At 45.5% G+C, this 24,935-nt stretch overlaps 1 protein-coding gene across 2 annotated transcripts in view; it reads right to left on the bottom strand.

Annotated features, from left to right (window-relative positions):
• smtnb (smoothelin b) overlaps positions 1 to 24,935 on the bottom strand; it is a 49,779-nt gene that overhangs the window by 13,686 nt on the left and 11,158 nt on the right. The window contains exons 2-10 of one of the 2 annotated variants that reach the window (XM_041936800.1): positions 21,032 to 21,189; positions 19,281 to 19,359; positions 19,116 to 19,194; positions 18,163 to 18,242; positions 12,004 to 12,106; positions 7,564 to 8,270; positions 5,519 to 5,570; positions 3,895 to 4,485; positions 1,723 to 1,796 (exon numbers count right to left, since the gene is read on the bottom strand). In XM_041936800.1, coding sequence (XP_041792734.1) covers positions 1,723 to 1,796; positions 3,895 to 4,485; positions 5,519 to 5,570; positions 7,564 to 8,270; positions 12,004 to 12,106; positions 18,163 to 18,242; positions 19,116 to 19,194; positions 19,281 to 19,359; positions 21,032 to 21,189 — 1,923 coding nt within the window. Of the gene's footprint in view, positions 1 to 1,722; positions 1,797 to 3,894; positions 4,486 to 5,518; positions 5,571 to 7,563; positions 8,271 to 12,003; positions 12,107 to 14,862; positions 14,928 to 18,162; positions 18,243 to 19,115; positions 19,195 to 19,280; positions 19,360 to 21,031; positions 21,190 to 24,935 lie in introns of those variants that run through there. The other variant, XM_041936802.1, reaches the window with a different exon arrangement.

Raw genomic sequence — 24,935 nt, 5'->3', positions numbered from 1 at the left:
GGTGATGTTTCTCAGCTTTGTTGAGAACCGCTGATCCAAACTACGTCAGGTCACATTCGACAGTACGCTGCACTTCCTCGGGTCCTCAGCAATACACCCACCATGTGTGAAGCTGATCGGATAATCAGTTTTGGAGAAAATCGAAGAACAGACAGACAGATAGAGATTCCTTCTATTTTAGTTAGATGAACATATACACTAATATAAAAAGGATACTTATATAAGCAACTTTACTATGAATCCTCCTCTGACAGGTCACCTCCTCTCACACAACCTTGAACTGTGAATAAACCAGGGAAAGTCAGAGAACAGGTGGTCTCTGGATCAGTCTGAAGGTAACCAAGCCGCCTCGCCCTGCATGATGCTAACCAACAGTGTCTGCCGCCGTTTTAACAATCTCATTAGCCAAGTCACTCAGGCTCAGCGTTCGTACGGTAAAACAAATCCAGCAGAGGCAGATGAAACATTAGCCAAACATCATCTCAAAGGCTTATCAGGCTTATCAGTTAATGCATTCTGTTGAGCCTATACAATGATGCCTGGTGCGTTAGATTTTGTCTTAACCCTCATCCCCAAAAGTTATGAATAACAAGAGAGTTAGCAGGATAGTCACGATTTGAGGCTATTGATTGGTGAGCAAAACAGCGAGAGGTCTATTTTACATGAAAAAAGCTGACTTTGTAATGCAGATTCTTCAACTGCATATGCATTTTTTAACCATAATTCAAAATACATCATATTTAGTAACATCATTAGCACTCACACAAAGATGTTACCTGCATGCCGTTATGGTAATGTTGTAACATCATTCAGCTCAGAATCTGTCCTCTTCCTGCAAAATCCCTTTTCTACAAGAAAACCTCTGCTGTGGTATTTTAGTTCGTACCTGCCCCTGTGTTTCTGTATCTCAAAAAGGGCCTAACTGATGGAGACAGTCTCATTCCAACACCTTAAATCCACCCTGCAGCCCCACGGAGCCTCCTCCCAGTCCTAATTATCCAGCTCCATGATCCCATAACCAGATTACGGCTGCGCCCGACACAGGGAGTGGAATACACAGCCATTCAAGAGTAAACAGGACACCGCTTCCCCTCTCCTCGCCCCCTCAATCCCCCACTCCCCATTCATGAGGACGCTTCCTTTCATGGAGGAGCAAGGAGGTTAAGGAATGAAGCAAATGGGAGTTCAGCAGTTCCTCCTAACCCCAGAGGTCACTGTGATGGGATGTTGCATCTTTGGGTTCTAGCCCCCTGAGAAGAGACCCGTTGAAGAACTTGTGTCAACATGTGTTTTAATGGAGCTGAGCGGTAATTGGTGTGCATGAAGACAGACAGGTGTGATTTAGGAGACAGTTCCCTGATAAATCTCAGTGGGCATGGCCTGCCGAGAGAAAACAAGGAATGCCCGGAGCACCTCCCTCCCCTCTCCCTCTCCCTCGCTCTCCTTCACATACCCTACAAGGACAGATGTGACTGGCTACCCACTCTGTGTTTGATAAACACTGTACTTCCCTCCTCTCCCTCCTTTTCTCACACTCTGTCTGTCTTTCACTGTCCCGGCTCGCTTGCTCTTCAAGCCTTTATAGGTGATTGCCGTGATAGGGACGCAGCAAAAACACAGTGGAATTCAACTGAGTGAGTTGGGACAGAAATAGTGCCTTGTGGAGCCTCAATGTTGCCCCCCCAACAAAAAACAACAATAATTTGCAAAGACAGACTGTACCTTGATGGAGGATCCTGAGGAGAGGCTGGATGAGGAGATCTTGAATGGTGTCGCTCTGAGGCCGAGGGTCAACTCTGAAACAGACACAAATTCACATGGATTTTCAGTATGATACATTTAAAATCAGGCAGATACAGAGGACAGCTATGTGTTGATTAACAACAATCTCCAGCAGGCTAAGAACAGTCCTGGCGCCCATATGCATGTGTAGAGTTGAGATGTGTGCGTGTTCTTGCACTGTGTTGGTGGTGGCCATTAGTCAGTTACATAAGCTGCCATAGTGTCATAAACAACACAGACTGTCTTACGAGAGACAAGTGAGGAAATGTAGATGACGCCACCTTTAACATAAACAGACCTCTTAATTCGCCGGCAAGAGTCAGGACGTGCAAACGCTTGTGCCCTGCACCCTTTTATTACACACACACACACACACACATACACACACACATACACTAACTGTACATGTAAGATTCTTGGTTGGTGCTTTTGAGAAAAATGGGAGACTTGATCCCAGTCTGCCTTTAGTAGTGAGAGACGGGCTGCTTTCCAAAAAAGGAGCCCAAAACCATTAAAACAAATGGCGACACGACACCATGTGACTCTCGAGAAGGAGCCCAGCGGGGACGCCAAAGTGCCCTGGGGCAGGGGTTTGGTCGTAAGAGGTGAGGAGGCTGTAATTGCACAGGTCCAGCTCAAGTCTTAAATAAACTGTTTGGGTTGGAGGTCCCGGTTGCTGGGAAGAGCTGAAACTTAAGACGTCTTGTTTGGACGACTGTAACAGCAGCTGTAGCAGCTCCATTCCTGAAACGGGCCGAGATTTCTGCTATTGATGTTTTTGTTTAATCCAAGTAATGAATCCCTGCCGGTACTGTTTGGACTATGAGTATGTATATTACATTACAGGAACACTGTGTTTTTAGGAGACTGGCCCGCTGCTAAGCATGCCAATTAATGGCAATATATAAAGATGCTACATATTTTATTAATTAAAAGGTGTAAATAGATTTTTTTGTTGTGACATAACTAAAAGATTCACTAATTTACAAAAAAACAGTCTGACAGTGATATTTATGTATTTTCTTCTTCCACCAGGCAACAAGTTTACTACTTAGAAAAAAGGGAAAATGGTCTTGTTATATGTTTTCTGTTCCTGTCATCGCTCTACTCATCCTCCACTCAACATCACTGTTTCATGTAAACTACAAGTGTTGACTGAAAGCTGTCAAATTAAGAGTTATGGTTTCCTCACTTATGACACAACACCTGTCATGTCTTACCACTGAGCACAGCGTATACTAAAGTATTGCATGAGGCATCAGGACACATATTCTGCCAGGAGTACATGGACGCCTTGTCTCGCTGTCGAAAACTACCTGGTCACCACTGGATTACTCATGACTTTGGCTTCTATGTTCTCATCTCTTATCAGGCAAAGTGATCAGTGGTTTCCCAAACACGTTTTTCTCATTTCAAATTAAATGCATGATGAGAGTGAGTGTTTTCGATAATGGGGCACAGACAATACGTGCTGCATGTGACAAACAGAACACTGTGCTGTGTGGGTTAGCAGGCTTATTCACTAGCACTGTAACAGCACTGTTATTCAGTCTGGCCTGAGAAAGCCAGCTGTTCTTTCATTTGTTCCAATATACTCTCTGCTACTACTGACCTCACCCCCTCCACACTGCAGCATGCCCACTCTACAACAAATACCCTTCAGTGCAACCATGCTGCTTCATATTCAGCCCCAGCCTCTATCCCCACTCGTCCATGAGCTTTGCTTGTTTACCCTCACAAAAACCATTGTCATCATCCCACTTGTGACCGATTCCTTGGTGCCGGTCACCTCCCACGGCGACTGGGATTCCATTGTGATCTAAGGGCTGATATTAGCAAGTGAAGATGTACAGAAAGATGTGTAAGTGCTAAATTAGGATTAACACCGCCTGAAACACAGAGTGCACATTTGCATACTGTGCCAATCTACAGAAAGCTTAAAAAGGTCAATATAATCAAGTTTCACCTAAAAAGCCGGGTGCATTAGGTGGTTAAACAAACAAAAGAAATAGTGTTCTTGAACTGATACTTCCTGCAGTATGTTAACCAAGATATTAGAGCGCCGACTGAGTTAGAGTGTGAGTGCTGTTGCTGTAAGATTGATGCTCCTACCTGCTCTCTGTCCCAGAGCATTAGTGTTGATGCGCGGGGTCATGCTGGTGATGGGTACCATGTTGCCCCGAGGAGAGGATGTGGAGGAGGTGGCGGCGCGCCCATCCTTGATCTCGATGGTGAGGAAAGTCTTCATGTCCGGGTCTTCCTCTCCCTGGGTGACCTGCTGTCCAGCTGCTCTCCCTGGGGTCCTGTCTTCCTTTGAGTTACTGGAGGCGTGCACATCTTTTTCAGCTGGATGCCTCGTCCCACCCACGGAGTTCTGCCATTGGCTAGCTGAAGACAGAGGTTTGTTAGCCACACCTCTTGGCTGAGGTGTGGCGTGACTCTGGGATGCGGCGGAGGTGTGAGACGTGGAGTCCACGTGTGGCCTTGCTGGCCTGTCTCCAGATGTGCTGAGGGATGCTGCTGTGTGTGTAAGCAGCTCAGTAGCTCTGGAGAGATTTGTGCCGGAGGTGGTCCCATTCCTCAGAGGAGTTTTCTTCAAAGCTGGGACATTCTGGCTCTGACTGGGCTCTGTGAACTTACGCATTCGATCACGTACAGAGTTGGTGCGGTTGAATTGTTCCAGTACATCTTTCTTCTCAGTTGCTGGAAAGACACAATGCAGGAGGGGACATGAAATCGTAGAATAACACTCAAACTCAATACAGCAGAGACACAGAGCCTAGAGCCCCTCCACTGTTCAGGCCCAATTTAGCATACTCATGCTCTCATCATCTCCTCCTCCACATCTAAAGCCTTTACAAATCCCTTTTCCTCCTCTCTCTAGGTTTTGTTCCACCCTCTTTATTTTGCTTGACTTAACCTCCCCCGTTTCACTGTCTTTCAATTTCTCTTCTGTGGACTTTTCAGGACATGCTTCTTCCACTCATGGATATTTTTTCATTCTCTGGTCCTTAATACTGTCAGATAATGTGTACAAAGCTCCCGATTTGGCACAGACCCTCCAATGGAAAAAACACTAGTGATTAGAGGAGAAGATATTCACTGAGGTCATCCTAACAAAGAAAAAAAGATGTGCAGCTTGAGAGGAAAACCACAGTTTATAGTACAGTGGACACAGCAACGAGAGCTGTCTGGTAGAAGGAGAGAAAATGATAGATAACAGGCCTTTTTTTCCCCATCCCTCTCTCCTGTGATTGGCCCTACACTGTCACACTAATGGCTGTGACTGTCTCCATATACTGGAGTCCTACAGGATATGAACCATATGGTGTGATATTTTCACACAATTTGAAGTTCCCCTGAAGAAGACGACAAGTGCAATGAGGAGTCCATCAACTAAACCATACACCCTTCGGTTGTTGATTCGTTTTTACAGTTAATCAATTTATCATTTAGCCTGTAAATTATAAAAAAAGTGAAATAGTGAAAATAGTGAAAAATGTGCATCACAAATTTCTGGACCCAAGGATATTTACGTTTTTGCTTTCCAATCCAACAGTAACTGAACCAAAAGATATTCAGTTACAAATTTAAAAGAGAGAGAGATGCAGCAAATTCTCATATTTGATATTCTGGAAATTATGAATGTTTGAAATCTGATAAATGTTTATGGCATGAATACATTTTTTATTAATCAGTCAGTTCAGGACTAAGAGTTGGACTACGAGTTTCTTACCAGAATCCTTTGCTTTGCCATGAGTGAGGGACTGATCGCTGTTAACTGTTAACTGTAGGAGAAAAACAAAAGAAACATGACAGAGCAATCAGTGCAGGAGGTAAAAGAGATGAAGGGTGAACGTGCAGTGTGTCTGGATTGACAGCCACAGAGCAGCTACACACACACATCCTAAATACAGAATCAACCGGTGGTGTTTTCGTTATGTAACACTTGTGTTTGGAGCGAGGCAGTGGGCCTCTGTTCTTTTTCTGGCAGAGGGGCCATGATGGGCCCCAGAGTGTTTACATTACTCTCAGGAGACTGAGCATGAGCATATATTGAAGGGAACAATAAAAGAAGCCCGGGCCAGCCTTAGGTAAACACATTTAGAGGAGCGACACCATGGCGTCATGGTGACCTGAGCCCCCAAGATGGGACATGTTGCTAAACAGCTGACAGTCAGTGCCGAAACAGCAGCTTGGTGCGTCTGTGTGTTCTCTGCATTGATGGATGAAGAGAGACAGAACCTTTGTTCTGCAACACTGTCTATGCCTCTCTGACAGCAGGTGAAGCTGACAGGCCGCTGAGGTGAAGCAGAAACGAATCAGGTGCACGGTTTGTTTGTGTAGCCAAGTAACGAAAGTTAAACAGAACAGTAGCTCAGAGTGTGTTTATGGATGCCGATGTAACCTGGGTGTCAGGGAAGAACGGAGCGTTGGGGTTTCTTGTCAGAGATAATAATGAAATGGAAAGAAAGGAAGGGACAGCTTGGACTGCTGGTGCACGTGACCGTCGCTGCGTGGCTCAACACCCCACTCTAGTGGTGCAGTTATGATAAACACTGTGAAAGGTTGTTGCTTTCCAGAGCTGCTACAAAACTCTTTAGCATAGACTCTCCAAGTCTCTGCAACACTGCTGGAGGGCTGAACACTATTCTCCTAGAAGATATTCAACTCATCGGGTATTTTAACAATGGCGGTGGAAAGAGCTGTCGAACAGATGTGTCCAGAGTCTCTTAGAGAACCGGTGTGTGAGATTTAGGGGGATGCATTGTCAGGAATGGAATGCAATATTCATACTGTAAGTAAGCTTTATCTACACCAGACAACACATCCTCTTCCACAGAATCAGTGTTGCACCGCCATGTTTCTACAGCTGCCCAGAATGGACAAAGCTGACTCTAGAGAGCAGCTTTTGCATTTTTCCATGAGTTTTGTGGCCACCGTAGGTTCTCCTACATGCTTGGAGAGGGAGGAGTGAGGCGATGACTAGTCAGTTGGTTGCAATCTGAAACCTCAACTCTAGGTGGCACTAAATTCTACACAGTGGTCCTTTAAAGTCTTTGAAATCATATTTAGTCATCCATTTTTGTAATCACAAATACTGTCAACTTGGTTTTTAATGTATTCTTAATAGTTTTTATTATCAAGAAGAAAGAAAATAAACAAAGTTCTTTTGTGTGTCGGCGTCTGTGTTTGATTGGCAGCAGCTGCATAATATTATAGGTGCACGGTCACCGAGTGAATGTTTGTTTGGTTGCACGTTTAACAAGCTGAGGCGCAAGACCAGACGTGTTTCCATGTTTGTACATGAGATAAAGAGACTTTAGCAGGAAAGCTACTGTGGTTGTTGTTCAGAGTATGTGGCTGCTAGATGTGCAGGCTGCTATCTGATGCAGTGTGTCCATCTGCTCTGGTACAACAGAACAGTGACTTTTCTGCTTTATGAAAAGATTTGATCATATATATATATATTTCTCCTTTTTGGATTCAGATTTATTCTCAAAAGAGAACACAGAACAAGTGATTTACGAAGCAGATGTGTATTTAAGTTCAGTTTTCACCTTTAAAGGTGTTTCATTTAGTTGAGACATGGTGACTGTGAAACCTTGATCATTTTCATACTCATCAAACCAGTCAGTGACCCCTCCTGCCCTGTGTGGAAGCTGCATTTATGTTTCTCCGCTCTGTTATTCAGGTGTGTCCTTTACTTTGTCACCCCTTTGTATATTCCAGACTCAATGACAACTAGTATTCATCTGATACAGGGACTGTATACTCTACCTTTTGTTTCTGGAAGTCGATTTTTCCCTTGGCACTGCCGTTGAGCAGGCCATTATCCGGGTCTCTCTGAGATAAAAAAGCCCCATCTGGCTGCTCCTGGTCAATGATGCGGTCCTGGTTGGACTGAGCCTTGAGGCTGGCTGGACCCTGGCTTCTGCCCTCGGTTTCTGAATCTGTGCTGTAAGTTGAACCGCTCGTGGCTACCTCCACCTCCTCTGCTGGACCCCTCTCCTCAGAGGACATACTCACGCTCTGGTCAGATGTCCCCGAGTCACACCGTTTCCTAGGCAGAAGACCAACACTGTCTGAAGCTCCAGAGCCGAAACGGGGTCTGACACCGGAGTCTGAGACATCTGAGCCCAGTCTCTGTCTGACGTAGGACTGGGAGCTGATGCTTCGCTCTGATGCCCCAGAGTCCAGCCGACCACGCTGGGAGGGACTCTGGCTCCTGTCTGAGGCTCCAGAGTCCAGCCGGGCTCTGTAGGCTGAGCCCAGACTCTTTTCTGATGCCACAGAATCCAGATTGGGCCTGGAAAGCACCGAGGTCACACTGCGGTCTGAAGCTGAAGAGTCGGACCTTTGACGATGAGACAGGACCGGGTCCGGCTCTGCGGTCACAGCCTCTCTCTGAGGCTGGATCAGCAGAGGTCCAGAGCCATCATCCTTCACCAGGTGATCCAGAACCAACACCATGCCTGAGTTGGAGCCTGAAACAGAAAACACAAATGAAAGATGAGAACGAAATGCCTGTATGTTTATTTTGCTGTTCACTTCTATTCTTCCTTTCACATCAGCAGTGAACAAAAGTGAAGAGAGTGTTTCTGTGGGTTAGCAAAGGAAGCAGTAGGTAGAGCCGAAATGATGGAAATCAAATACTTCTGCGGCACCGGCGCCTCATGAGAGGCCGGGCTAGAAAATATCACTCAGGATCACAGAGGAGGCACGTGGAGACATGAGGGGATGTAGGCATTTCCTTCAGACTGGGCTCAGTTCCTGAGCGAGATTTGAGAGATTGTGTCGGTGGATGTGCGTAAAAGAGCAGGAGTGGTCTTAACTAAAGAGAGGGAGCATGTGGAGCAACTATAGGTGGTATGCAAGTACAAGAAGTCAAAGAGGAAGTGGGGCTGAAATGGAGACTAGAACAAGTACTTCCCTCCCCTCTGTCCCAGCTCCTTCACTGCTCCTTCTCTCCTCAGGAAACCACACTCCAAACAACCCAGCGGTGCCCACATCCTCCCCCTCTGATAGCCTCTACCTCCAACACCCCATGGTGCTTCTAGTGATGGAATATCTGAGGTTGTGTACATACCGCAGATAAGAAAAACAGAGAAAACCGAATGTGTATCAGGTTCCCACATCCCCCTGTACACACCAAGGCATGAAAACACTTCTGTGTGACCCGTGTTTGCACCAACTCTGCAACCAAATGGGGTTCACCAAGTATGCGTGGCTGTCATTCCCAAACCAAATCAAAGAGGGACTCCAGTCTGACCGGCAGCCGCGGGAAACTCTTTCAACTCTCAACAAGACGGGATCAATTGGGACGTTCACAGCTCCATTTATAGCAGCTGATCGTTTTTTTTATTACGCAACACCTCCCAAAAAAGAAGCCTGCTAAATTGTGCAGAAACACTTTATTAATGGCAGCAAGTTGTTGATTAAACAGAGCAGATGATTATGTAATAAGTTCTGAATAGAAAACGTGATTATGATGCACAATTGGGACGATAAATGGCTGCCAATCTCACATGTGACACTATGAATGGTCCACTAGACAGCAGTTTCTATATCTAATGATGCGCTCAAGCCAAACTCAATTACTGGTCAACTGTAACTGAAGTGACAGCCAAAATGCACTGCTTCTTCTACAACCTCTCACGGTATTGTCCATGTTTTTGCCACTGGGAAGCCGTCTATTGATGCCCATTGTGTTGCCATTTCTGGGAAAATCCCCACCGTTACTGGGTAATGAGAGGCTTGCTTTTTTCTCTAAAATAGCTACAAGAGCAGCCTGCACTTGTGCACTCTGCTGCCAGTCAACATCTAGAGCACAAACAAAGGCCAACCAAGGGTTTTCTTTATGCTTCTGTCACACTGAAGCAGTGACCCGAGGAAAGCTCACGTTTGTCGTTGCTGTGAATGCGTCAACCCTGGTTTTTTGGCTCTGCATCGCCTGGTGATGACCGGGGGTTTAACACAGGTTCATCACACCTTGATGCAACAGGTTTCTAGAGTGTATTTACTGTAACCTTAATGATCATAGCATTTGATGCGAGTTGTACCACAAGTCTCGTTTAAGCTGTTGCATTTGCTTTTCATAATGCTACCACATAAAGAAAACAAAAATAAAATAAGCCAAAAAAAAAAAAAAGAAACAAACAAAACTTACCAGGTAAAATGAAACTGAATAAACTGAAAGTGCAATAAAAGCTTTGTGAGTAACCACAAATTCTTCTTTGGTTGCATCACTGTCACTAGTATTTCAAATACAAATGTGGTATGTTAAGCTGAGACTAGAGGGAGGAAAAGTAAGCAAAGACCAGGTGAGTGGGTGAGGATGGGCTCAAATGTGCAAGCAATTCAAGCAACATTATGTTCCCTGATTAGACTTCTTCGTTTTAATGGTTTTTAAAGTCTTGAGGATGCAAATTTCTCCAGGTGAAATAAAAATGTCAGAATTTTTTAAAAATATATAAATAATTTTGAGTGTTTTCTTTTTTCTTTTAATCCTCTCATGACCCCTCACGACACCTTTGGAGGCACCTGACTCCTACGTTGGGAACCACTGTACACATGTTTTAGCACAGACTTCTATGGTGCAGCAGCTGCAGATCAAGGTCTCGTGTGAATGGTATTGAACTGATACATATGCATGACTAGTGACCTGGTATTAATGGTCATGCACAAGACGCTGCCGTGTTCACCTCCTCACAGAGTTTCTGTGTGAAATCTGCATTAGTGTCAAACTTGAAGCTGCGTTAGTTTCTCTCTTTTGGGAACTTGAGGCACACAGCACATTCCACTAAAAGTCTCTGCAAACGTTAAACTTCTTCTAAATCACAGCTTTACCAGATACAGTTTGGACTAGAATGCAGTCCAGCTGGACACGTGGTCATTGAGGAAACAGCTTGTGAATGTAAAGCTTTTTTTGTCTGAGAGGTGGAGGTTCAAATACCAAACAGAACCTGCCACTGATGGTCCAAGTCAATCTCTTATTTTCTGCCACTTTCACTCTGCTGTAAAGACAACTGCCCCTTCAAGAACCACCGGCCCACCCTGGCTGCACTGTCCTTCCCCAACCACAAATGTCTGTCTTTGTTGATTGGTGTCCACTTTAAAAAGCGCCTTCTTCTTTTACTTTTCTATGGTGGTCTTTTTTTTGTTGACCTGAGCTTCACCCTGCTTTAAATTGTAAGGCAGGGATAAATCAGGAACGGTGGGGAGTTTCTCCACCAAGTTAAATCAAATCTAGGCCTTGGTTCTGTTCTGGTATCAGCTGTATTTAGCAGAGGTGCGGCTGTTGGGTTTTCCTCTCTGTTGCTTCCCATAACCCAACCACCAACCCCAGGTCCATGAGAAGGACACTGGGAGCCAAGTCCAGAGTAGACCAGGCCACACAGAATGACATTATTATGGCTGCCAGCCTCTGGCCAGTTCAGGTTGGCCAGGCTCGGCCTTAAATAAAATACTTCCATCTTCAGCCAAGGGTGATCAAAGCTCAATTTGGTGTCCTATATGAAGGGGATTATCAAATTAATACTTTCTCCTGAGGCATTTAAACTGGACAAGTGTTGGTGTAGGCAGGTTTGTACCATTTATGACTTGTCAACAAAACACTTTTGCCGTTTTACAAGCTATTCAACGTCAGCTCTGTGCCTGCTGAGTTTCAAGGATTCAGGTGAACAAAGCGCATTCATTCCGTCCTGAAGGCTTGCATTCATACCACTTTATATTAATGGTGGGGCTAACAGAGCGGTTAATGAAATTACCTCACACTTAAGAAGCCAAAGTCATTAAGCCTGTGGCTGTGAGTGACTCCAAACAGTTAATAAAGTTCAATGAAGGAGCTTAAAGAGCCTGAACTGATGTGACCTCCTGACCGCCACCTTGGGAGAATACCTCCTTTAGCTTCCTATTTTAACAGGCAGCGAAGAGGAAATTGCATCAAGACGGATGTATGCACTCACATGCACACGCAACAGAGGTGGTCAGTGTTGGCTTTGAGTTATAAGTGCCTACCCAAACCTGACCTTTCAGTGAATGTTTACAGTATATAAAAGGTGTTGTGTTTCAACGATTCCATGAGTGCAGCATGGCTAAACCTGATGTAAGTGTGTATGCAGACAATGTGAGTTGAGCAATCAGCCCAATTGTGAAACAAAGGTCCACAAATTTGCAGAGCAGTCACAAGCGGTTTGGTACTGAGCGAGTGTTTCTTACCTATTCTCTGCAGCTCTCTGCTTTGTTGTGTCTGCTGGCTGCGTAACTCCCGGATCTGAGATCTGATCCGTTCGTGCTCACTGCGGCTCTCCTGCTCTGTCTCCTGTTAAATAAACACAAGGAAAAAGAAAGAATCACACATGCTCAATGCATTTCAGTAAAGCTCCACAAGTATCATGCTTTTTTTCTTTTTTCAGGTCACGATGTCTTCAGGTTTTTCTTGAGACAAAACGCCACCTCGTTGCTCTGCAAACATCAGTCCTACGATCGTCTGTTTGAGGTCAGCTGTGATCACAACTGTCTTTTGTTGGAGGTTGAGGTCAAATGCTCCAGCCATGATGAGCAACAAGCTTGGCCAGCTGGAAAAGTGAAGATATGTTTTACTTTCCATTGTATATGTCTGAGAAAGGGGAGGGGGGGACCCTGCGTACCCGAAGAGCCAACACACTCCACAGTCAATGTATGCTCCAATACTGTTGTGATCTGGATTGAGTAGCTCCTAATCCTTTAGGAGTAACTGAAATCTAACTGCAGGACATAATACAGCTTTTTACTCCGGCCCTAACTTTTACTTGCGGAAGAAAGTTGCAGGAGGAGGAAGGAGATCTCGGAGGAGATGCCGCAGTATTTTGGCATGTGGAGAGGAAACGGCAGAGGTATGGAGGGGAGGACGGAGAGGGGGACGATGAAGATGCAGGAACTACTGTTGGGCCTCTGGTGCCTGACCTTGAGCTAGTCCACAGGAGAATCAGCTGCACAAATAAGGCTCCTCCGAGCACATGTGCACACACACTCTTTAAATCACTCCCACACATTCATTCTTAATCCACAACACTCTGCAGCAAACTTTTCTATTAAAGGGCAAAAAGTTCTCGTGTGTGGAGCCAAAGGTGGTCTGCATCACTCTGAAAACTATATCAAGGCACATAATCTTCTTAAAGGTGTTTCACAAGACGCATCTGGGTTAAGAATAGTCCAACAAAAGTTTGGGTGGATCCTGAGAAAACATACAGGACATGACCTTACATACTGAAAATATAATGCTTACAACAGATTTACACCCTGCTATTACTTCAAAAAGACCACATTCGCAAGCTCTCAAGCAAGCAAAGAAAGCACACACACCCAACCACACAATCACACGCCACAATCAGTTCTCCGTGTGTAAACAATGTTATCCAACACAAGAGACTGGTACAGCTGTCAGCAGCAGCCCCAGTGTGACAATCCCATAAATCCTTCCTCAGTGTTTTAAAAGGCTTTTAATCAATGCGGCGTGTGATCAGAGAGCGAACGCGGTGACCGAAACACGCTGCCCGCTGGAACTGAGACACAAGTGTGAGGCCGAGGTGAGAAAGGACTGCCGGCTTTCTGCTCTGCTGACTGTGACCTTCCCCACCTTGAGCAGATTACAGGGCAGGCCGGCTCAGATGAGAAAATGTAATCAGACACTGCTGCAGGAGATGGCAGCACAAACAGGAAAGGTTAATGTGAAATAAAGAGGCTGCACGACTTAATGTGTCACATAGATAAATAGTTGGATAATCTAAAAATAATAAAATAGAAATAATAGGTAAAGCAAGGCATTTTTTGCTGCTACAATCATCTAAGATGTTAATACTAAATATGACATCATAGCAATATAAATCCACATAGAAGGGGCTCCAATGTCATTTTTTCCATGCCTTCTCTCTTTTTTTCCACATGGAGCAAAAAACCTAAGTGGCAGCACAGATTCTTGGGAATAAAAAAGTCCTCTCAGCTGCTCTTACAGGCTGGGACGTCACAGCGGAGAGAAGAAATTGCGCTGAACGCTCATTTAATGAGTCATTGCAGTGTCTGATGAGTTCGGAGGAGGCTGACAGTCTTCTGCAACAGCACAAAAGACTGAAGGCACTGCAGTGTAATAATGCAAGGGGTCGCACACAAAGGGCACTCTCCCCCTGAGTGGAGTCACCCAATCAAAGAGTCACAGGGGGAGATAATTGTGTTTGAGCCGTAAACACAATTAGAGAGGACAAGTCTCTCGTCACCCGCCCCTCCTCTCTCTCTCTCTCGCCTCTACCAGGAGTCAGACAGACAGCCATCATTTCACAGCTCCCACGAAACCACAGGGAACATATTTCTCACAGACAGTGAGGCAGAGGGAAAAAAGGGAAGATAAAGTGGGACTGGAGAGGGAGACCAGAGCTCGCGACCTGCTGCCAGCCACCGTGCTGTCATTAGCGGCTTCCCTCTGGCCCCAGCAGCCAAGACCTGACAGAGTGGGACCGACTCTAACGCCGTCCCACTCCGACGCTCATTCAGACCACTCGCCCCATCTGGCTTCAGGAGTCCGTTTGTGCTGGACTGTAATTGCAAAAGCTCAAACCGGTAAACACAAAAACAACTGTCCTCTCTTGTGACCACAGCAAGGCGTGGGCCATCTGGATTCCTCTGAACCCTCAGCTCCGCAAAAAATAACAACAATGAGGCTGAGGCTGAGGCCGAGCCAGCGCTGAGGCGCACACCTCCCTCTCCAACACACAGACAGATGAGATCAACTACAGATTAACACGCTGGCTTTAAACACTCCAGTTTTCCATGAAAGTTAAATTCATCACTACACTGGTAAGGCCAGACCATTAGAGGGTCTTCCATGGCTCCACGTGGAAGAGAGAAGAAACCTGGTGGATCATTTTCCATTACTGCAGCCTGACGAACCACACGCTCGGCTCACCTCCAGTAACTGAAATACAGTAGCTGGAATGAGGTAGCAATCATCTCAGTATCACACACTCAGTCTGGTGCGAGGGAACCCACAAAAAAACTCCCCACTCCTGACTTGCTGCACATCATCACATGCCGATCTGAGCTTACTCTCTGGTCTTTCTTCAAAGTGGATCCACTGCACTTTTCTTCCTCCATCTCATCTGCAAAGTCCGCTAAACCCTCTCTGTCGCTGACACACAGGCCCAATCATAGACAGTGAAGCTACTTCTTCAGCTCTGTTCTTGCAACATGTTTATGATGAGATCAGAGAGCAAACAAAACTCTGTCAGGAGCTACAACACCCGCCCACCCGACAGCCTACCTGAGCTCTGCCAACACACCTAGATGGCATGCAAGCCTGCAGCCTCACAGAGACAACCTACAGGGTTAACTCACTAAGATACATTTAAAGTAAAACAATTAAATACTCAAGTAATATTGTTCCATTAATTTCACAATTCTGCATGTGTCAGTGATCCAGTTTCATCTCATGCATCACTTAGGTGTGATCAACATACATGCTCAGAGTTAAACCATACAGCACACAAACCTGAAGGGTAAACACAGAGGCAGAAACGTCCCAATCTTCAATCAGATAGAAACAAGCGCAGATTGATGAGGAAAGATGTTTAAATGACTTTTAGTCCAAAAGCCCCAAAAAAGATAAAGAAATGAATAAAGAATAGAACAGAGGAGCAGTTTCTGTGACGCACGACAGCAGAAACATCTGAATGACATTTACCTTCTCTTCACTAAACCGACTGCCTCGCTCCCTCAGCAGTAACCCTCTCGGAGTCAGGACATCCGCTACTCTGCTCTCTACTCCCTCAGCCACATCATACACACTCACACACACACACAGACATGCACACCACCACCACCACCACCACACACACACACACACACACATATAATACCAACAAGCCACTCCCTTGACTTCCCCTCCCTCCCGTTCTGTCTCCACAGGGAGCTCAACCCCCCCCCCCCCCCCCCCCAACACACACACACACACACACGTTTCCTACAGGTTAAAGGGTTGCCTGGTTGACACATTAACTTCTGACACACTCTGCCTTTGTTTTGACCCGTTTCTTCCATTTCTCCAACTGCTGTTAGAGGTGATGTTAAATTGCAACAGAGCTTCATTTACATTTTTAAATATTTTGCACTGTTTTATGCTACAACAATGAATACAGATCCTTTTTCCTACTGCTGCTACATACATATAATTAAAGTTTCGTATAAGCTGTTACAGTATGGTTTCTCTCAAATGAGCAAAAGGAAACTTTTACTGTACTTGAGCTTTTCCTCCATGTTAACCATTCCCATTCAAAACTAATGAGGGAATTAACAGCTACATTAATCCAGTACTTACATACACATATACTTCATACACTTTGCATCTGTTTTTGCTACACGAGTTCTTCAGCTGCTGTTTGTTTCAAGCTGCTGGCAGTGTCCACATATAGAATTGCATGTGTGTGTGTTTTTGCGTGAGTTTGGCTGCTGTGGAGGCCTATCTAGGTCCTCCATCTGCCACGGGACAATTGCACGCAGCTCAAAGAGATCCGCTGCTCTGATGTGAGTGGAAGGAGCCCTGCTGCTGCTGGTTGATGTTGTTTTTGGCCATGTCCCCATTCCAGCGCAGACTACATCGCTGAGGCACAGCTGGTGGTCTGGCTGTCTGTCTGTCCGAGCCCCCACCCAGACCTCCGACCCCCCCCAATCCATCACACCACCTGTAGCTCACAAGCACACTGCCATGCCGCTCAGCTGTCTTACAGGAAGTGAGGTAAAAAAGTCTTGAATGTTAGAGCATCCTGTGACGCCAACATGCTGTCATTGCTTCCTATCTGAGGACAATGCACACTCACACTCTCTCACACACACACACACACACAAGGAATGCCTGCAAGCACAGCACAGGCTACAACAGACAATGGCACTGATACTAACAGCCTTTATTTTCTCCTCCTTTATATCACACGGGTCCTTTCACATGAACCGCCAGAACGCCAATCATGCGACTGATTGTATTTTCCGTTAAAGCGTAGATACTGTAGGTGTCCCTTCACTGCCACCACTCAAAAGGCTTGAGCTACAACAACAGTGACCGCATACAGTAAGAATTAACTTTGTTTTCCCTCTAACAAAATCTCATTCACTGGAAACAGAGCATTCATCACAAAACTGTGATCAAACCCAGCAGATAAGATAACATCTGGTCCCATGCAGACCCAAACAGTTGAGCCTTACATCTTCACATCTTGTTTGCTGCAACAGCCATATAATTCAATCTTTTACAATGAAAAAGATAAAAGTTTGATTCAACTTTGAAAACGCAGTCCGTTCTCATCCACTAGGGGGCCAGTCAGCTAAAGGAGATGTCTGAAGTCTGGAGTTTTACAGGGTGACTGAAGCATGTGTCATAGACCTTAAAATGCAATAACACCATTACTGCATTTGATCAAATCAGCTACAATTAAATTAAAAGTTTTTAAATTCTTTGAGCCTCTTCTCTCTCACACACATTCTCACTTTACACTTCAAACCTCACCTCAACCATCTACAAGTGTGAAAGGCTGCACAGACAGATGTGTGCAGACAGCGGCTGGGAGACGGTACCTGTCAAAAAACGATTTACTACCCTCACTAAACACCAGGCTCAAAGTAAATTTCATCTTTCTCCTCGTACATGGCCAAACCTGAATGAGGTTGAAAAAAACAAAAAAAACATTCCTTGCTCCGTGGCAGCCAGATCATGTGTTTTGTGTGTGTGCATGCGTGTGGTGTAGCCACATTCATGACAGTGTGTGACTCAAGTCACAGTGCCTGTTGCTGTTTGCTGCATTCTTCATCGTGACAGCAGAGAAACCTCAGTGGTATCTGTTGCCATGCAAACAAACGCGCACCGGCAAATTGGTCTGTGCTCGGTTCATTTTTGCAAATGCAGGCTGACATGAGTATTAGACTATTGCTTATCCATCAGTTGTAATGTGACGTTCATGCTACAGTATATCAGGGTAATACTCTCGAAAGACTCTATCTCCAACCCTGCAGCTTAAGCAGACCTGCTCACTTTTGACTCTCCTCATCAAACGCACAAACCTCTGCTTGTTTTGTTTGGCACCTCGTAATATAGGAGTAATTCAGCCATATGTGTTCGAACCAGAAACCGATTCTGAAGAAGAAGAAGCTGACGACTGATTCTTGTGTGACATATGAAACCCTGGCTATCTAAATCATGTTATTGAGTCTGTCATTGGTACAAAGAAATGCTTGGCAACGACATTGACTGCTTATTTCACTCCTGATATGTCTTTTAGCACATAAAAAAACGTCCCTTGGACATCTTAACAAGGTTAAAAACATCATTTTCTTTGAAGCAGGTAACCCTGCTCCACTCACCCCAGTTCCCATGTTGCTCTGGGGCTCCACGCTCTCAGGCTCCAAGCAGCGACCAGGAGCTTTACCACGCTCCACAACCCCTAAAAACACACACACAGCAGTGGAACAATAATGAGAATGACAAAGATGACTCATTAGCCCATCTGCTGTCAACTTTCTGGGCGTTGGTGAAATTACAAAGATGGGATACAAGCTGAGGTGAGAGAGGACCAGGTTATCTGAGGTGTCCTGACAGGCCCCACAGCAGGAGGCTGGCAGTCTGTATGCATCACAGTGTGTCAGAGTGACAGGGGCCTCACACAGACCAGACAGCGCTAAGGAATGACAGGAATCCACTATCTGATCCAGCATCATAGGTAGATCTGCCACAGTAGCCATGGCGACCACAGACAGACCGCTATCTCTCCCACATGAATCATGCATAGACACTAATCGGCGATATGAATTGACCCTCTAAGGTTCTTAGACAATGATTAAAATTCACTCAGGCAAGCGGCAGTTAAAGAGTTTTTACCTGTACTTTCAGCACCATCGTCAGACCAATCAGTGCGGTGCTTTTCTAGCTGCCTGAATTTGCTGCCAAAACACATAATTTCCCTGACGTTCAGCTTGACTGGAGCAGTGGGGTCTAGACACATCATATTCAGAATATTGAGATCAATTGTTTTGATTGGGGCTTAAGGTCTCCTAATTTAACAAATCAATGCCCTTTACAAAGACTGTGTCTCAAGTAATTATGGCCTTTCAATGACATTTTGTCCTTTTTCTATGTTTTTACACCACTCTCTTCAGACCAGTGGCCACATGCATCATCATTAACTGATTTGTCACAATCTCACTACCAGTGTCACATTTCCCTCTAATCCTTGAAAAGATGCAGGTTTCATCTTAGCCAGAGAAGGCGACACATATGGACGCAGCTTTACTCCATGTTAGCAGACAGCTGGACTCACCTTGCTGCTGTTCATCTCGGATTTGTCGGATGGCAGCTCGGATCATCTTCCTCTCCTCGTACTCGCTGGCGGCGCGGAGCTTCGCGTAAACACACAAAATCTCAGCGCACACAAGAAGAGCATGTAGTGTCACCACATTTCATGGTTTTGTGGGTTAATACTCACCATTTTTGTGAGCTCATCGATGTCTTGGACTGATTGCAGTTTGGTTGACAGCACGTCCAAGTTGTCGCTGGATTCTGACCTGAGAGAGAGAGAGTGAAGTTCTTATAATGGCGGTCTCTGTGACCGACCATCAGCTTGTGCTCCTGCAGCAAGTGACAAACTTAAAACAACAAAATACCGACTGTACCCTGATTCCTCTCTGTTCATATGGAAGACAATTCCAAGATAACACACAGTTCTCTTGGCCGGGACAAAACCCATCAGAGGAAAACTCCCGAGTGGAGCGTGGAAAACGTCTGGCATAACAGATGTGACAGCAATGACACGCAGTGCCTGAAAAAGGCCGCTCTCATCCTCCCTCTTTTCAGCCCCACATTTCTCCATTTCACTGCTCGCTTTAATGTTGGTTTCTATTACTCATACGTTCCTGCAGCTCTCTCATTATCTTCACTTTCCTCCAGTCGTTGGTATTAAAGGATGTGTGGCACGTTGGAGTGGAATATTTCACATTCCACCGCTGAGAGGCATGGGATAATGCAACTTTCAGACGGGTTATGTGTGTGCATGTGTGCGAGTGTCTGCGTGCGTTTGCTGCAGTAGGTCTGCTTCCTCCAGCAGCTTCACTGAGGCACCTCCTCTGTTACTGTGACTCAAGTCATCTGAGAGCAGCAGTGAATGGAAGTGATTAGGCCCGGCCACTGGTCTTAACAGTGACACAGAAAGAACAACAGCAGATGGTTGAGAATCTTCTGCGCGTCCAATAGTGTTAAATCTTTGCCCCAGTTCAGACATTACCAGTCATTAATTAACAGCTTTAACAGGACTCAGTCCATCCTGTTCTGCAGGGCTCAGGATTTCATCCACACAGACAAAAACCTTCAGACCGTCAAAGCTTTAAGTTCACATATCATCTGATTTCTGTGGTTTTGGCTAAAGAGATCAAAAGGTGCTTCATGATGTTTTGCAAATTAATGTAATTCTGTAGAGATTTGGTAAGATGCTGATTGGTTAACAGCAGCGTCTTGTCTCATCTCATCAGATAAAACCTGCTTAATGTGGGCTTTCCTGTTTAAATGTTACAAATTGGTACAGCGAGTTAGGAATAAGAGAGTATCTTTCCTCAAGCCTTTGAAAAAAGTCAGCACTGATCAGCCAAATTACAAAATATTTTTAATATCTATAATATATCAAACATGAGGTTTGATACAGACTTATATTCCTCTGAGTCTCTTTAGAATACAGTGTTTACAGTCACATCCGGAGGATCTTCTTTGATAGCTGAAGCCTGTTTGTCCTGTTTCTCATTCAGTCTGTCAGCAAAAACGTGTCAATTAAAAGTGTCATCAGAGCTTATCAGTTTATCCCCATTCCTCAGCTCAATGACAGGAGATGGGAAATGTCTGTCACTGAGAAAAACACTGAGAAGGCTCTGAGTGGGCCGAATTAGTAAACAAATTGGTGTGAGAAAAACTAATTCAATGTCACACTCAGGACTGAAATGGTCAAAGGTAATCTGACGAAAGGACATACTTTGACTTAAATGTGCACACACAATGGAAAATTGAAAATTTGCTGTGGTTGCAGTTTTCTGTCCCCTATGATTGCCTTATGTGACTTTTCTCTCTTCCCACTGGAGTCGGGATATTCTGCATCTGTGTTCATTTCCCACCATCTCCAGTTCACCTGGACAGGTGCAGTTTGTCATTACGACAGGTCTCTGAGAGTGTGTGCGTGTGTGTGTGTGGTCTTACCTATGCTGGTTCTCCTTGTCCTCCTGCTGTTTGAGGCGCGTGGGTCGAAATCTCTTGCTGGCCAGAGCGGCCTCCATGTCCTCGATCTCCCGCCTCCTCAGCTCCCGGATGGCTGAACGGATGAGGCGTCTCTCATCCAGATCCACGGTTCCATCCAGCTGCACGTACAACATAAAAGGACAAACAAACAGAGGGCATGAAGACAAACACAAGTGTTAAAAGTGTTCCAACACAGCAGGAGGGCAAACATTTGGCTTGCAAAGATTAGCCACTTGTCAGTCTTATATTTGCATTTTTGAGCGAGCGCACCACAGACGCATTGTGAGGAAATGGCCACACAGTTATATAAGAACCCACTGCTTCAGTAAAGGGTCGCAGGCTTGTTTTCAGTGTAACTACAGGGTGGTGAATAAGCAGCGTAGAGTCTTCTTTCAGCCGCCGTCTCTTGCGCTCTGTAATTAACCCTGTCAAACAAGGACAATAACACAGTGTTTATGAGAAGCGGCAGACTCTGAGCCAGGGACACACCGATTTTTCAGGCCGGTACCAATACCTGAGCTCTAGGTATTGGCCAATATCGAGTAGCGATCTCATACCAGTGTTTAATAAGCTGTATGTCTCACTGTATGTAAAAGACTGGCATCATTTTTCATATGTAAGACAACATCAGACTTGACTTAAACGTTGTTTTCCTCACTTTGTAAAACAAAGTAAAACAAATAAATACATAGACGCACAGTCAATTTGAGTCAGCATCAGCCGATATTCCATGTCAGTATCAGCGCATCTCTGCTTCTTAAACACACAGCTGTTTAACCAGAGTGACTCTGAAGAAGATTAGAAGAGAAAGTAATGTTTATCTGTCGGCTGATCGGTCGACCGCTGTGGTCCTGACCCTTGCACCACCGCCAGTTTGGCATTTGTGGTTCATCGGCAAGTTAGCGCTGTCGCTGTGAGCATGTTAGCATGCTGATGTGAGCATCATAGAGAGGCTAGCATGCCTGTGGACTCTTGGTCTTGTTAATTATGGCAGTCTAATCAACCTAATCTATCTAATCATTCAGGTGTGTGACATCCAAACAGTATTAGACTGCATCACTGTGGCTTAGACTTCAATGTGTGGTAAGGAGTTATTGGGCCAGCAGGGCCGATAGACGGCTTATAGATTGGCGATGACATGTGATCTGAGTTCACTAATGGGAAAAGACAGGACCACCTGCGCAAGGTGCAGAGGATGAGAAACAGGCACGCCAACAGCTGGTGCTCGGCTGTAAGAAAGAAGTGCGTTCAGCTCTCCGCGTCGAGCCATCAATCAGGTGTCTTCTTCTCTGGCGGTACTTCATCTTGGTTGAACAGCAGCCAGGCTGCAGGAGGCCCCGGAGACTCAGATGCTGAAGTGGCTCACTTAAAAACACTCGCTGGGCAATTTCATAGCTCTCAGTGACTATTAGCTAAAGAGTTTATTTTTTCAGGCAAGAGAGGAGTAATTAAGGTGTGTAAGTGTGTACAAAAGCACGCAGACACACGAGTCAGCGAGCCGGATGCTTTCATGTTAGCGGCAGCCGTGAGCATGGGAGGGTGGAGGGAGCCCTCTCCTGTCAGAGGAGAGACGGATCTCTCCTTTGGTCGACAGCGGGAGCCTGTCAACACATGCAGAGATGAGCAGCTCCTGCTCCTCTGGCAGGCCTTTCTGATACACTTCACGCACAAACACACACTTTAAGGTATCCTGCTGCACCAGTTAAAACCTGCAGAGTCGAGACACAAACCCTCGCATGCCGACTGGTTTCTACTAGAGGGAGCTGGATGTAGTTGTTAAGCTAAGCCTTACACCCTGATGGGTTGAAAAGGGAGTTGATGTGCCCCCCCCTGCTGGGCCTGGAGGAGGAAGAGGGGGGGGTCTCACAAGAGATGAAGGGGGCGAGTGGCTTTGAGGTCTCGCTGTGGTTTGACAAAGTATGCAGCCCGAGCTGCACTAGCTCAGAGGGGCTCTCCTATATGCTATAATTTGTGGAAATTTAAAGTGCTGAGCTGACTGAAAATAATGGGTAAGAGGAGAAAGTGCTCAGAAAAGAAGAAAGGACATGAGAAAAGAGGAGGAGGATGAGAGGGGAAAGCAAAGCAGTTAACAGAGAGAAAGGATGACAAAGTGAAAAAGAGGAAAATGAGGGAGAAGCTGGACTTGGGTATGCCTAAAAATGGGCAGATGAGAGCTGGGTGGGAAAGGGCCAGGCCTCGCACGGGTCATTCCTCACATTCCTGCTGACTCACAAGGAAAGAGAAGGTCGTGAAATCTTCCGATCAGGAACTGGGTTTGGATCCAACCCGGCAGCGAGATGATACGACGACCAGGAGCGACAGCGCCGGGTTTTTCGATTGTGAAAGCAAGGAAATCACGAGAGGAGAGAGGAAATGAGAACACACTTGCTCATTTCTACCATTGTCCAGTGTCTCTCTCACATGCCTTCACACACACACAAGCACACTAACCAAACACTCGAGGGAGCCGTCTGTTACCACACTGTCAAGCTTAGTGCTGAATGAATGTCATGATGTGATTATACAGCCAGTACACTGCCAAGTTTTAGGACTGACTGATTTATTTATGCATTATTGAGATATAACAGGACAGTCTGAAGCCTGGGCCTCGACTCAAAAACACTAACTTCTGCTTAGCATTTCAAAACAGGCTGCATTTTTTGGCCTTTGTACTGTGCATATCAGTTTAAACATGAATCATAATATTCAGCAGTCAGGAAAAAAGGGCCATAGATGACTCCCAAACTCAGAGCATGTGATAGGCTGCAGCGCTGTCCAAATCTTTGTAAATACAAGCACATCAGAAGGAATTAAAGTCATGATGTGATGATAAGACATGAAAAACGATCCCTGCATGTGCATGTCAGCGCTTTGACCTTTACCAGCTCTAACACAAGAAGTTTTAAATGGACCAATCAGTGCACAGATTGGTTGCAACATGCATACGCTAAATTCAACCGGCCAATCCAGCTGGCAGAAGGCCAGCAGCTGTAACTGACTTTTCCTTTACGCGTTTAAAAAGAGGGGGGGAAAAAGTCGACCAATAACTTCCCTGCACAGGAAGGTAATGAGTGGGCGTAACCCAAGCAAATAAAACACACCTTAAACTTGGGTGCCTGCCAAAGACAACAGAATAACCGTTTAAATACCAGAGACGGAAACATGCACGGGTGCAGAAACAGAGTCCATTTGACAAAACATCCACATGACAGCGGTTTGTACAGAGACTGAACTGTGTCAGTGGGAGGGGAGAGGGGAAAAATAGCACCTTCGACAAATGACCATGCCCAAAGGCATGTTTCAAACCAAGCCACAGACCTCTGGGTAACCAACTGTCAACTGTGGCTCAAAACAACAACAACACTGTGACCCAGAGTGCAGCCGTTGTACCCAGACAGAAAGCTTTTCACGCAGCAGCGCCTCCGCTGCTCACAGACGTATGAGTCAGAAATACATAAACACACAAATATGTTTAACTGAAAACGATGCAGTCATCGAGACGTCACTGAGCTGTCAGCACCTTTAATGACGGCGGTGGGTGGGTGGGTGGGGGGAATAGTCATTTTACAGTCTGGTCTGCTCGTCACTAGGTCAGAGGAAGCTGCCGTCACACCTGTTGGCCTCTGCAGAGTCACCTGACTCAGACCGGGAGATGCAATGTTAGGAGCAGGATGGAGTAGGTGTTTAAACCTGATGTGGCAACTGATGGGTACTCTTTTTATTTAAATGCACTCCCTCACTGATCTAAACCAGAAAATGATTACCTTATTTGGCAAGAATCTTACTGTGGTGAGGAGCGAGATACAAAAAAAATGTTTTAATGTTTCACAAGCAGGCCTGCTAAGGCTTGTACTGCACTGTTGGT

The sequence above is a fragment of the Chelmon rostratus genome, chromosome 5, assembly GCF_017976325.1.
Source record: "Chelmon rostratus isolate fCheRos1 chromosome 5, fCheRos1.pri, whole genome shotgun sequence".
NCBI classification, from domain to species: Eukaryota; Metazoa; Chordata; class Actinopteri; order Chaetodontiformes; family Chaetodontidae; genus Chelmon; species Chelmon rostratus.
The sequence above is the reverse complement of the archived record's forward strand: the minus strand, read 5'-3'. Positions and strand labels throughout refer to the sequence as shown.